General features: G+C 38.2%; 1 protein-coding gene across 1 annotated transcript; it reads left to right on the top strand.

Moving 5' to 3' along the window:
- Positions 1 to 1619: 1619 nt before the first annotated feature.
- Positions 1620 to 11312, top strand: LOC139959747 (noggin-3-like). Its single transcript, XM_071957580.1, has 3 exons — positions 1620 to 2080; positions 7830 to 7923; positions 11163 to 11312. The coding sequence occupies exons 1-3, from the start codon at positions 1620 to 1622 to the stop codon at positions 11310 to 11312; spliced, it is 705 nt and encodes a 234-aa protein (XP_071813681.1).
- Positions 11313 to 12709: the final 1397 nt, after the last annotated feature.

Raw genomic sequence — 12709 nt, 5'->3', positions numbered from 1 at the left:
CAACAAGAAACTTTCATGGCTTGGAATATGTAACAAAGGTCGGTAGAAGTCAACGCTCCTTGGCAGAGCTGGAGTCGGCGCCTGGTTGGAGACGGATCAGTATATTGGCAAAGGCTTTAGAAAAGACATGCAGACAACTTAATAAACAGGATGTCATTCTTTTAATCTTAAATTAAGACATTCGTTAATGGAATCAATTCAAGCGAATAGTGATTGGATGTTCTTTTAAAAGTCAGTTTGATTATATTTTCTTGGCATGAATACCTATCAGCTTGACGTGCCTATCTCAGTCATGCTCATCGCATTCCGGATGTCATTATTACAAGATGATAATTTCGATGTAAACCATGGATTCGACTAGACCTATATAATCCGAAGTTTATCGAACGCCGTTTATTCATTGGCATTATATATCGCGATTTACCAGCAGCGGTCTATATCGGTAAAAACGAAATGACAAACGTTATTAAACAGGACATTAACTGAAGGTATGTTATATATGGACGTATCGCAAAGGGAACATCAGAGACTTGTCACAGTTTGAGGTAACATTCACGTTACTTAGCGTGTCGTCCCTCCTGCACGGGTTGAGGTATCGAGTGACGAAAAATCAACGGATGTGATTTATACCACAATTGGAGCTGTTGGAGTGATAGTTACATAAACTTATGAACCGGCCCTGTCGGCATATCGCTCTCTTTCTCTCTAAAAGCATCGCTGGAAAAAAAGGTGGAGGCATTTCAAAAGGCCATCCTTGCTGTGGATAAAAAACTTTACAAAAAAAAAAGGATGAAATTATCTGAAATATCCTTCCTCGTAAGACTAATCCATCAAAAGTTCCTACAGTTTCTTTTTCATATTTTTAAATCACAAAAGCACGCACCTCTAAAAGCGCTATAGGTTTACTACAAGGGAAATGTGGACACATTTATTATGGTTGGTTGACAACTGTTAGGATGTATGGGGTCTAAACATACCTCCCGGTGACCCATTATCGTATCTACACTTGATTGAAATCAGCTGACTCTGATACTAACGATCGAGAGGTGAGAGCGACTGTCGTTTGGAGTAATCATAAATATTTATCTTCCATCGACGCAGGGAACGAAATCTATCAGCGTGACTTATCGACGGATTTGCTGGCGTTGCATTCATTCAAAAGTCATGCGTATGAATGTGATGTTCACCATATACATGAACTAATAACGAGAGGGTATTGATTGTGCACAGTATGCCGATGATAAAGGAAGAGTGAAAAATCCACTCTCGGTATCTTTCTGTTGTTTAGGAGATAATGAAAACATCATTTTATAGGAAGACAGTTTGTGATTGGATTTAAATCATAAATATGGCGGTATTCATATTATGTGACTATTTATTCAAACGGATCGAAATGTAGAGCGAATTTAAGTAAACAAGATTTTTCAAAGTTTTCGGAACTTTTTCGTATTCAGCTTCATCAAAGATTGAAAAACAAGTTTCATTTCGTATTTCCAATTTTTTGTGTCGTTTAGGAAGACATCGTGTATATTTTAACAATCTATTACGACTGACCGATACAGTTTCGAATTGGAACGTTTTTTTTTCCATGCACTGAGCGTAAAATTCCAACGTTTAAAATGGCTTTTCGAAAGTACCGACCACCATTGTCGATTGTGATATTTTGTCTCATATACTTTGAGGGCATCGGTGCCCCTCGACCTCAACCTCCTCTCCGTCCAGTTTTAAAGGCATCATCGGATGTTCCACCTAGTCTTCCTATCATCGAAGGTACCCTGGATCGTAACGAGTTACCGAAACGGAAAGATCTTAACGAAACCGCACTCCGTCTACAACTTGGCGATGAATTTGACGAGAGGTGGTCATCGATATCTCAACCGAGCAGTGAGGAATCTGAGGCGCAAACTGTACTCCCGAGTCAAATGAGTCAATGGATTGAAGACCAAATCGCAAACCTGACCATCGATTACGGCTCGGAATTCCCGGATGCAATAACGACGATGTCCAATTGGCTGACGGATCGGGTAACCTGTCCGGTGGCACACGAGTGGGTGGATATCGGCCCTCTATTTTGGCCGAGGTACGTGAAACATGGACATTGCGTTAAAAAGGATTGCAGTTGGCCGAGTGGAATGGGATGTTTTCCGAGCGATTATACTATGGTTACTCTGCTAAGATGGCATTGCCAAGCACAGACGGTAAGCAAGAAAAAGAAAAAAGGCAGCAAGAAATCTAAAACCAAAAAGAAGCCCAAGACTAGGAAGGTTTGTGAATGGCTCAATGTCCCTTATTCTGTGATGATTGCGTGTTCTTGCAATTGTTTAAGGAGTTAAAAAAAGAGGGAGTAAACAGCGATATTCCGTGTTGAAAAGGTTCAGTGGTGTGTTTGTTTGCGTGAGGTACTTAAAATAACAGGTTTCAGTTGTTGGCATTTAGATTATATTAGTCACGGTGCTCAACGAGATCTAATTTAAAAGAAAACTTATATCGAAACTGTAATAAGTTAGATCACCCAAACGGCAAAAATAGGTACAGAAATATTTAACGAAGCTTTGTTAATGTCTAAAAATTTAATTATTGAAAGAAAAATAATCGGCTGGATTTCTTTACACTTTTAGAGATTCGAACCACTCTCTACGTCAATGTGTAAGCGTATAAGTTTTATTGGTGTATTGTCTATTGAAACGTTGCGTTAAGTGGTGTTAATTATAGCATACTGTGTTTTTATCAAAAATAAAATGTACAATTTATGCTTTTTTTCCCTAAATTACTGTATGCATTGCATTTCTAAATCGTGAGTTATTTTAACGATATCTAGCTTTGAAAAAAAGTATCTATCATTACTTGTTTCGTGCTTTTGGATTTACGTTGATAGAGGAAAACAGAAAATAATTCTGAGTGCAAGCAGGTAGAGGAACATTAAGTAGGCCCAACAGTAAATTCAGTTTGTCAGTAAGGTTGGTCTGAAGAAAAATATATTTTCTAACATTTAATGTAATATAGGAGAGGGATTATTAATAATGGTTGGTAGGAATGTTCGGAGACAACTGAACGAATGCATATCAATCGAATGCACCAGCCGTTTGATCCAAATTGTTTGAAGCAATTCACCCATTCCACACAAGTGATTGCAGAGGGAAGGTAAAATCGAAGAATGTGAATCATGTAAGGTTACTATATCCATTAATCTACTTCTTAATACTTCTTTGTGTCCTTAAATACAATATTTATATGTGCTAAAAAAGTATAATCTATAACGAACGATGTTTGGATATATTACAAAAACGGCATCAACGTGCACAGAAAACGCAATGACTTCATAATATATAGTTTAATACTTCTGTCATCACTGAACTCATATCACTCACGCCAATCAAAACAAAGCTAATTAATTTGAGGTTTGAAGTTGATAGATAAATTCATTTATAGCATCTGTCCCTTACCTAATGCTTCTTAGGAGCAGAGGTTATCCCTATGTTATAAACCACAAACAAATGTTTATTTATGTATATAACAAATGTAGCGGACTGAAAATTTCAAAAGGTATGCAGCTTTGACTCCTTCGCTTCATATTTCAGATACCACATCAGAGCCAGCTCTCTTGACATTAGTTATGCATGTTTGACAACGTAGTATGGTTTTTGTAAATTGTTTATACAATGTCATGTTGGAGAGGCAGTGATTGAAATTCTTCGGGATCAAATTCATTAGATGTTTCAATTGGTGTAATATTTATTTCTGATATAGCGAATTATTTGAGTGGGTGACTTTAGACACAAAATTAAATGTAATATGTTGTAGACCTTTTATATGAAAGCAAAAAGGCTTTCTTGAGCCCATATAACATGCTTTAAGATGTATTGCATAGTACTAAAAATAAAATATATTCAGTTATGACATCATAAAGATTTCACCGATATTATTAAATTAAAGTTCGTAAACTATTCCATCTTTAACTTTTGATTTAAACTGCTTCGTCAACATTTTTTGTACTTTGACAAGACAAAAGTACGATTGTTACCATTTTTTTGGGTGTCGTGCATGGAGTCTGGCCATTCAGATGCTAAAGCAGTTTCTTTATCCATCATTGACCGACATATTTTGCAATGTGCAATACGTGGGATATTATGTAACATTTAATGTTTAATGTGTTTTTGTTTTTCTTTGCTACAGTTGCAGTCTGAATTTTAAATTGAAAATAATTGAACCTTAGCTCATGAAGATGTCAAGTCGCTAAGTTTTCTTTATCAATTGAAAAGATCAATAGGTTGTCTATATTCTAACTTAAGAGTACAGTTCCCTCGATAAGCTGTAAAAGGAGGGCGAAATACTAAAGCATGAGACCTACTCGAAGCAAGTTGATAGTTATCATATTTGTTGAAAACGTCAGCTCGCGGTAAAAACTGCTAGTCTGTCAGACAGGTTCTGTTCTCTGTATGAGAGGCTGCTGTCGATTGAAGACTTCGTTGGAATTCTAATCATTTCAAGGGCGTAGGAACCGGGGGTGCTGGGGGGGGGGGGCGCCAGTCCCCCAGTGACAAATATGGGGGCGGAAGTATCATTCCGCCCCCGCTCCGCAAGTCAGAAAACCCTTTTTTCATTTCCAAATCAGAAAAAAAATCTCATTTGGAGCACCAAATTGCATCTAAGGCCAGGTGAAAATGCAAAATTATTTACAAAATGGAGTGGGTGTTGAAAGTGTGCTATATTGCACCAAACTGCATCTGAGGCCACCTGGAAATGCAAAAAATTCCAAATTTTAGACCCCTCCCCCAGGCCGGCCATCAGTCTTCAGCCCCCACTCAAAAGTACCTTCCTACGCCACTGAATCATTTCATTTCAGACCAGTGATTAATAACTCGTGTGCCGACTTTCAGCATTCCTATGCACTGCAAGGCACATCAGTTCTAATTGCGTTTTCATTTCTAAAACAGTGTCAAAATACGACTTGTGGCAAGCATGCGCCATTTTGTTGATGTTCTTATTTTGCTATGAATTATTTTGTTATATATCAAAGAGTATTAAAATGGAACCTGGGCGTTATAATTATACTGACGTAATCGCTGCAGACTTCATAAATGTAGAGTTGCTAGTAAATGAAAAGTAAAACGAGTTAAGAAACGACTTATATACCACGCGAAATGGAGGGTGAGAGACAGAAGGGGGCAGGAAGGGGGTAAATGTGTATGAGAGGTGGAGGGGGGACTAGAATATTCGTATTACATCGTTAGTTTATACCTTCAACACTCCACTGCCACAGTGGACTGTTAAAAAGGACGGATCTAAATGAGTATAGTTTTCGTCAGGGATCGACAAGAATGTTTCACAAGTTTACCGCGCTTAGTTTATTTAGTGGAATTCACTATCACATAATAGTTATTTCGTTTGATACTTTTGATTTCAGATTTGGCTTTTTCGGCTTCACTCGATTGTAGGAGGGTGCTATAGACTCCGTTACCACTCCTACCCCTCCTACCCACCACTTGGCTTACAAGTTATTGATATCACTTTCCATTTTACTCTATGTATACAACAACTATATGGGCAAAGCTATCCTGAACCGGCTTACCCCAACTAAGCTATGAGCCTAAATAGATCTTCACTAGAGCACTGGCGTCAGCGTCAAGAATGCGTATTCCAGGGAGCGGGGACGATTTGCGCACCAAATTTTAATACGTCCCGGATAACCTATACTACATAAAGGTTGTCTTGCTGAATAACTTTGTTTTATATATCTAACCTTCCCTGGTGATCTGAGGAGCCTGGCTTTTTTTTATCCATCGTGGCTATATTTCATTGAGTTGAATTTCTTCAGGATTACTTCAAACGTGTAGTTGTTAACAACTCCTTACTTCGAACGAAACAGTTGAAGTTAGACCGTAAAACCTTCACACAGAAAGCATCTTCATCCTGTGGCATGTAGGGCACGGTCATATCTCTCGAAAAGAAGAAAAAGAGAGAAGCAAGTTTTCCCCTTATCTTCTGTTTGACATCAGTAATTATCTTCCTAACCCAATGGCGTATCGATACACTTCTTACTTAGGGGGCCCAATACTTGTCTACGGGGAAAGCAGAGTGCTGCTCGAACCCATTTTCGTAACAGAAAAATATCGATGACTGAATCTATATTCATACAGAAAAGTTAGTTACAAATTTTATAGAGGCATTATTCCCCACAGAAACCCGCCGTTATTTTGGTCCATTCCTAAAATATGAATGTGTTACTAACGTGAAGAGGGACTAGTACATCTATTTGACAATAACGTTTAACAAAATCAATATTTTGTGAATTGGAGGAATTTGATTTCTGTTTTGAGCAAAAAGAAAGAAAGAAACCTTCAAATTAACATGAATGCTGTTCTAAGCTAAACGTTTATGGCGCTTTCAAATATATTTGCTCAATATAACATTTGCTCAATATGCATTCTATGCAACTGCTCAATACAATTGGCCATCTTCAAACACACATTGTCATCTCAGTATTCTAATCTCTATGTTTGTCTCTCCGTAAGGTTCATACTTAGCACCTTTCGTCCGAAGAGCAAAGGCATTTACTCTTCTTTTGCAAACTAATCATCTTCGTCGTTTCATGACATCTCGACCTCGCATAACTGAACTTATATTGGATGTTTGTATGAACCATGTGAACTACTTCTTCCCGCCAAATAAGGGGAAGGGCGCAGACGATTACAACTTCTACACTGAACCTATTATTATGCGCAAAGCATCATGGGATCCGATTACATCATATGATAATTGTTGGCGGGATAACGATTGATTGATGTATTTTATGGTCTCATTCATCTTTTGAACAGTGGTTTTAAGCAACTTTTGTAAACCGGCTAAAGCATTCTAATGCAATGTATCATCAGTAAATCTGTGTTCAAGTGTATATGTGTGTGAGAGACGCTTATAATTAAATACCGGTATATATGGATAGGCCGTTAAAGTATATATTTGCCCAATAGTATATATTTACATAGACAACATTCTTATCTACAACAGGTTCCTCTCATTTTGAGCATGCGTCATAAATTTATTACCGATAAACCTGTTATAGCATATGACAGTGTCCTCTCTTGAAACAAACAATCTACAGTATTCATGAAACCAAGCACGCTGAGTTTAGAATCTCTCGTTCTTCATTCCCAAGGACATTTCAATTAAATTAAATAATATCAATTAAATAAAAAGACATTAAAGCACTAGGCTGTATTTGAACCGTAAAATCTCCTGCTGTTCAACTACATCCACGGCTGACCTATTTAGTAAATGTTGTCTTGTTGCATTAATATCAGTAATAACAGATGGAAAAAAGAGGGAAACAAAGGTGCCTTTTATTTTAGCCTTTGAACCAGTGGCGTAGGAAGGTACTTTTGAGTGGGGGGGCTGAAGACTGATGGCCGACCTGGGGGAGGGGTCTAAGGGGAGGGGGTGTCCATTTTTGCATTTCCAGGTGGCCTCAGATGCGATTTGGTGCAATATAGCACACTTCAACACCCACTCCATTTCGTAAACTTAATTTTGTATTTTCACCTGGCCTTAGATGCAATTTGGTGCTCCAAATGAGTTTTTTATTCTCATTTGGAAATGAAAAAGGGGTTTTCTGACTTGCGAAGCGGGGGGGGGGGGGGGCGGAATGATACTTCCGCCCCTCCACGTTTTTCATTGGGGGGGGGGGGCTGGCGCCCCCCAGCCCCCCCGGTTCCTACGCCCTTGCTTTGAACCATTTATTTTTGTCCGAGAAATAATACAATAAACAGACAAACGCGATAAGCTGCTTTAAGACGAGTGGATTGCATTATTCTTGTGGTGACGCAACGATACAGGTGGTATTGGGAGATCCAACCAGCGCGCGTCATGCTTGACTGTACCATTCACTCAGCAGGAGTTGAGATATGGAACGCCAAACGGAAACACCAGGTATGTCAATGTTAATGTCAATGTTAATGTCATGAGTTGCTGATATGTGGCTGATGTAAGCATACATGAAGCAGCTGTAAGACGACATAGATAAGCTTTTCATCAAAAAAATTATGACTTTCAAAAAGTTAATCCTTTTCAGAGCATCTTTCTACATTCGGTGAACCTTTCGACGCCATGCGTTATACTGAAAAGGCTCACTAAATAATTATGATGGTTTTCCAAAAGATGCAGTGTACCATATTTCGTGTAAGCGAAAATGTATCGTGTGCTGACGTGTATCATGCAGTAAGCTGGGGCATACACTAAGTTTGTCTTGTAAGCCTAAATGTTACACCAACACTAACATTCTCCATAAGTTCATCATTTACATATACGATCCATCGTTTCACTACCGAGCGAGCTTTTCAAAGGATATACCGTTAGCAGACAGTATGTATATGACATTTATAGGGACAGTCGACTGTGACACGTAAAGGAAATTTCAATTGTAAAAAATGAAAAAGATAGGGACATCGTTTAGGATTTAAGACGGAAATTTAAAATATCTATGTGCTTCTAATAGGTTAATTAAAAAGAAACATGCAACACAAAGTGCACAGTCCATTGGCTGAGACATACAGATTCGGCTAACTTTCAAGGTGAAACATGAACATGAATGCTCTTCTGATAACACTGATATATTTAACTGAATTGAGAGTTGAATTGACTCGGTTGAACATTTTCGCCCACTTATATTGTGGGGAGGGGAAGATCTGGATGCAGATTACGGAACCATTCAGTAAAATACTTTACGATTCCGGGCTCTATATAATTATTAAGCTTTATACAACTTCCGGTACAAGATCAGAATATAACCATGTATCTTGGAACAGATATCATACAACAACACACCGTATGAAATGCCACCGTGATGCGAAGAGACACATAGAAAACTCGGGATTTTAACCCCTTGTAGTTGGTCGTTAAGTGACTAAAACACCAACCATTCATTTGAAGATAACAATCTGAATTTAGAACATGGATTTGTGTTTGGTTCAAAAGGGATCTATCGACCAAGAAACTATGTTATATGTTAGTCTTTGTTTATCAACTTGGAGGGGTGCATACCGATATCGTGCGGTCTAGGTGCCCGTCAATTATGCAATACGTCTGTTACATTGTTAGGATTCCCAAAAGAAAAATCCTAACTACCACACTCACGATCAACAGTGACAGCACAAGCATCGATGGTTTCCCTGTAGGTACAACGAACATACATGTTGATGCCAATTTAATTATTGAAGAACTAAGCACCTTTGGAACTGAGTCGTCTGGCGATTGTCTCGGGTATTATTCCAGTGAACTAATCCTACATTTTTAAATGATATTATGTATGCGGTTCAAGAACTCATTTATCTGTCGTGTGTGTGGCTACTGCTGCCTAATGATTGAGAAAAAGTAAAATACAAAGAGAAACGTTTATTTTTACAACAACGTACGTTTCAAAAAGCGTTGCGACGTTCCAAAGTTGATGTTATACGTATTCTTGACGCTACGTACGATACGTCGTTGTAGCATCTTTGAATTCTGTATTCAGTTATAGCTTAAAACGTAAAGGAAAATTATCTGTGTCGCATGTTTCGATTAAGAAACTGGTTTTATGACGGCTTACATACTTTATGCATTATACATGATCTTGTTATATAAATTTGCTTCACACTTATACATGTATCCTAAGTTATCAAACGAGGCATCAAAATGATAGCATAGAAACAAACATACATAAATTCACTTACACTACCTTAGCGTTATTTCAGGCTTAACAAAATATAGGGCGAATGCTCTCGTGGTAAACTAGGAATGAGCTAATTAACACTGTGTGCCATAGTTAAGAGAGCAAGAGATACACGGTATATTAAAGGAAAACGGCAAGTATCTATCCCACTCCCTTCGTTTTCTGTCACTCCCCACCCTTTCTTTCGGTGGGGGCGGGGCGGGGGGAGGGGGTCATATTTCATGGGCTAGTATATAACTGACTTGTGCGACTTTATATTAATTTTATATGATAGGAACATATGGCATATTTTTTTTTCTAATAATTTAAAGAAACTAGGAAATTCACCAAACTATAACACCAACCTTTAAATTAGCACTATAGCTTCATATTTAATATATTGATTCATAATATTATAAATCAAAATCATTACATTGTTGGTTTATCCATGCATATATTATATCCTGCGTTTGTTCACCTTTGGACATGGCCATCTCTCTATACCGTAGAGACAAGCATGCTGCTAATTCGCCGAGACGCGACAGAGCGGAGTCATATGCCATTAGTTGAACAGTGATTTCATCAGCGGGTGACCACGAAAATCACCAGCGGTTTCTGTGTCGGTATAAGGTCAACGACTCACACATTGTACATTGAATATGGCTTATATAATATAATAATACCTAAATTAAAGAACAAAATAAAAAGGTATTTCTAGTAACAGATTTAGTTAATTTTATCTTCCGGTGACCCCTTGTGAAATATTTCAAAATAATCTCTAATGAAACACGGGTCCTCAATCACCACCAAGCCTTTTAATGTGCAATCAAAAACAGCTAGAATACTATATGAATTAATCCAGTGTAAAACTAAAATGTTTAATCCCATAGATCTATATCCCTTGACTTTAAAGGACACGCGTCGGTCCAACACCCAGTGTAGCTCCATATCTGTTCATCAGAACACAGGAACGTCAAACTATTAAATAACTGAACGACGAGGAGGCGGAGGTCCAGTAGGGAACTCTAGACATGGCGGTGAAGTTGGCCCTTACATCCAGTTGTGAGCAACACCTTATTGGTTGATTAACAGGTCTTCTGTATCTCGTAATCAGTTGCATTTTCTTTCTGGTTTCCTTGGAAACCTATGATGTGCTTTCCTAAATGCGAGTTAAATTATCGGAATCGAAAGAACAACTCTAGTTTAGCATTGAAATGTCTTACTTTGATTAATACATGAGAAAACAATGACTAGAATCGCAATAGCTCACAGTGCATAAGCTGTAGACCTGCTAGAAAAAATACTCCGGGACACGTAGGCTATAGCTACTTCACTACTACCATATTGTTCCTTATGTGGTGTTTAATACAGAGGTTGGAAGAGCATACCAAAAACAACCAAACAGTGTGAAAAGTTGTAAGGCAGTAATTTTATACATATGACTCCCGGAGAACTGACACTCCTTTTAATGTTTTGATTTTAGGGTACAGCAGAGAAAGAGAAGGAAAGTGGGCACATCACTGTGTTTGTGGCCAAACTGTGGATCCACAGCCATAATAAGGCCACTAAATGGCCTACTTGTGGTCGTCTGTTGTACGAACGGCCAAAGTTTCGTCTGGATTGGCCTAATTGAAACAGTGGCGTATTTGTGGATTTATCGCTTTTGTTTTGGTGCATCTTTCTCAGGAATTTCCATGAAAATGAAAAATAATGTTCAGGTTAGGGTTTAGGTTTAGCCCAACCGTCCTGGCTAGACTTTGCCTGACACTAACCCCCCCCCCCCCCCCGCGCTACTCGTCAACGATACGGTCAGTGTCAGTAAGAAACCCCATCTTTCGCGACTGCACTTTGTTTCGAACTTTTCTCGATACATTTGCACACACTGGCCCTCACTTCACAAACTTATTAATCACTCCGGTCAAGCAAGTATGCAACTGAGTATAAGTTATCTGCTTGAAGGCTACATTGACTAGGCCTACTAACTACAAACGCTATGTTAGTGTAACAAATGGGAAACCTTTTTTTTCAACAATTCGACGACATAGTGAATTATCAAAAAATAACAATCTGCCTATCATCTTCGTCAAGGACCAATAGAGTTTTTAAAAATAAGAACATACTGTAAAAACATACAGTTTACAGTGGTGGCGGTTCTCACGCAGGCCTTTATATAGCCTAAATTCGATATAGACAACCCGTATTAACTAATAACCTCATAGTTAACTCTGCTCTAAGATTAGTAGACAAAGTGACTAAAACTAGTAATGTTTTCTTGGCAGCCATATGCATATAAAATAGCTGTAAAGGGCGCTAATATTCAAGTTTTAGTCAGTCTGACTCTGCCAATGCGAAACTATAGCCGGGGAATATCCCTAGGGCGGGGAGGATGCAGTTAAGGAACATACTAAGTATCGCCCACATGTTACATACACCAAATTATTTACCTAATTTTTTTCAAAAAAAGTGCAACCTTCGATATTGATAAAATCGAGAGGTTTCTCAACATCATGGATTTCTCGGCTACTGTACAATTGAGATAATCAGTTGTAACATAAGTTGTTAACTTAAGTTTGTATTAAGTTGTAATTTAATAAGATAATTGTCTACTCCTAAGCTATACATTATTATGTGGGCCCGATTCCGCGAACAAAAATGTAACAGTGGTAACTTCTATCGATGGACTTGGCAAAAGGCGACGAGCGCCATCTACCCTACTTATACTACTTTTTGTATGAGAATCATTTGTTACTACTACTACTACTACTACTACTACTACTACTACTACTACTACTACTACTACTACTACTACTACTTTTTGTGAATGGTCTTCTCATCCTTTTTACGGAGCCATTCTTATGCTTAACAAGATCGTGTTATATTCAGGGTAAGCTTTAATTCATGATTGTGTGATAGGAGTTAATTGCAGAGTGATGAAGAGTGTAGTTAATTTCGAAAATGCTGTCAATTAAGTAACTCATGGAGGTAATCTGTCTAACCTCCATGAATAACTTGCTTATCACCGTAGATCGC

The sequence above is a fragment of the Apostichopus japonicus genome, chromosome 19, assembly GCF_037975245.1.
Source record: "Apostichopus japonicus isolate 1M-3 chromosome 19, ASM3797524v1, whole genome shotgun sequence".
NCBI classification, from domain to species: Eukaryota; Metazoa; Echinodermata; class Holothuroidea; order Aspidochirotida; family Stichopodidae; genus Apostichopus; species Apostichopus japonicus.
The sequence above is the reverse complement of the archived record's forward strand: the minus strand, read 5'-3'. Positions and strand labels throughout refer to the sequence as shown.

Excerpts from the sequence above, each read along its gene's own strand:
- LOC139959747 (XM_071957580.1), top strand. The coding sequence starts at position 1,620 with ATGGCTTTTCGAAAGTACCGACCACCATTGTCGATTGTGATATTTTGT. Across the intron at positions 2,081-7,829 it reads GGCCCTCTATTTTGGCCGAG|GTGGTATTGGGAGATCCAAC; the intron begins GTACGTGAAACA and ends GCAACGATACAG. Across the intron at positions 7,924-11,162 it reads ACGCCAAACGGAAACACCAG|GGTACAGCAGAGAAAGAGAA; the intron begins GTATGTCAATGT and ends TTTTGATTTTAG.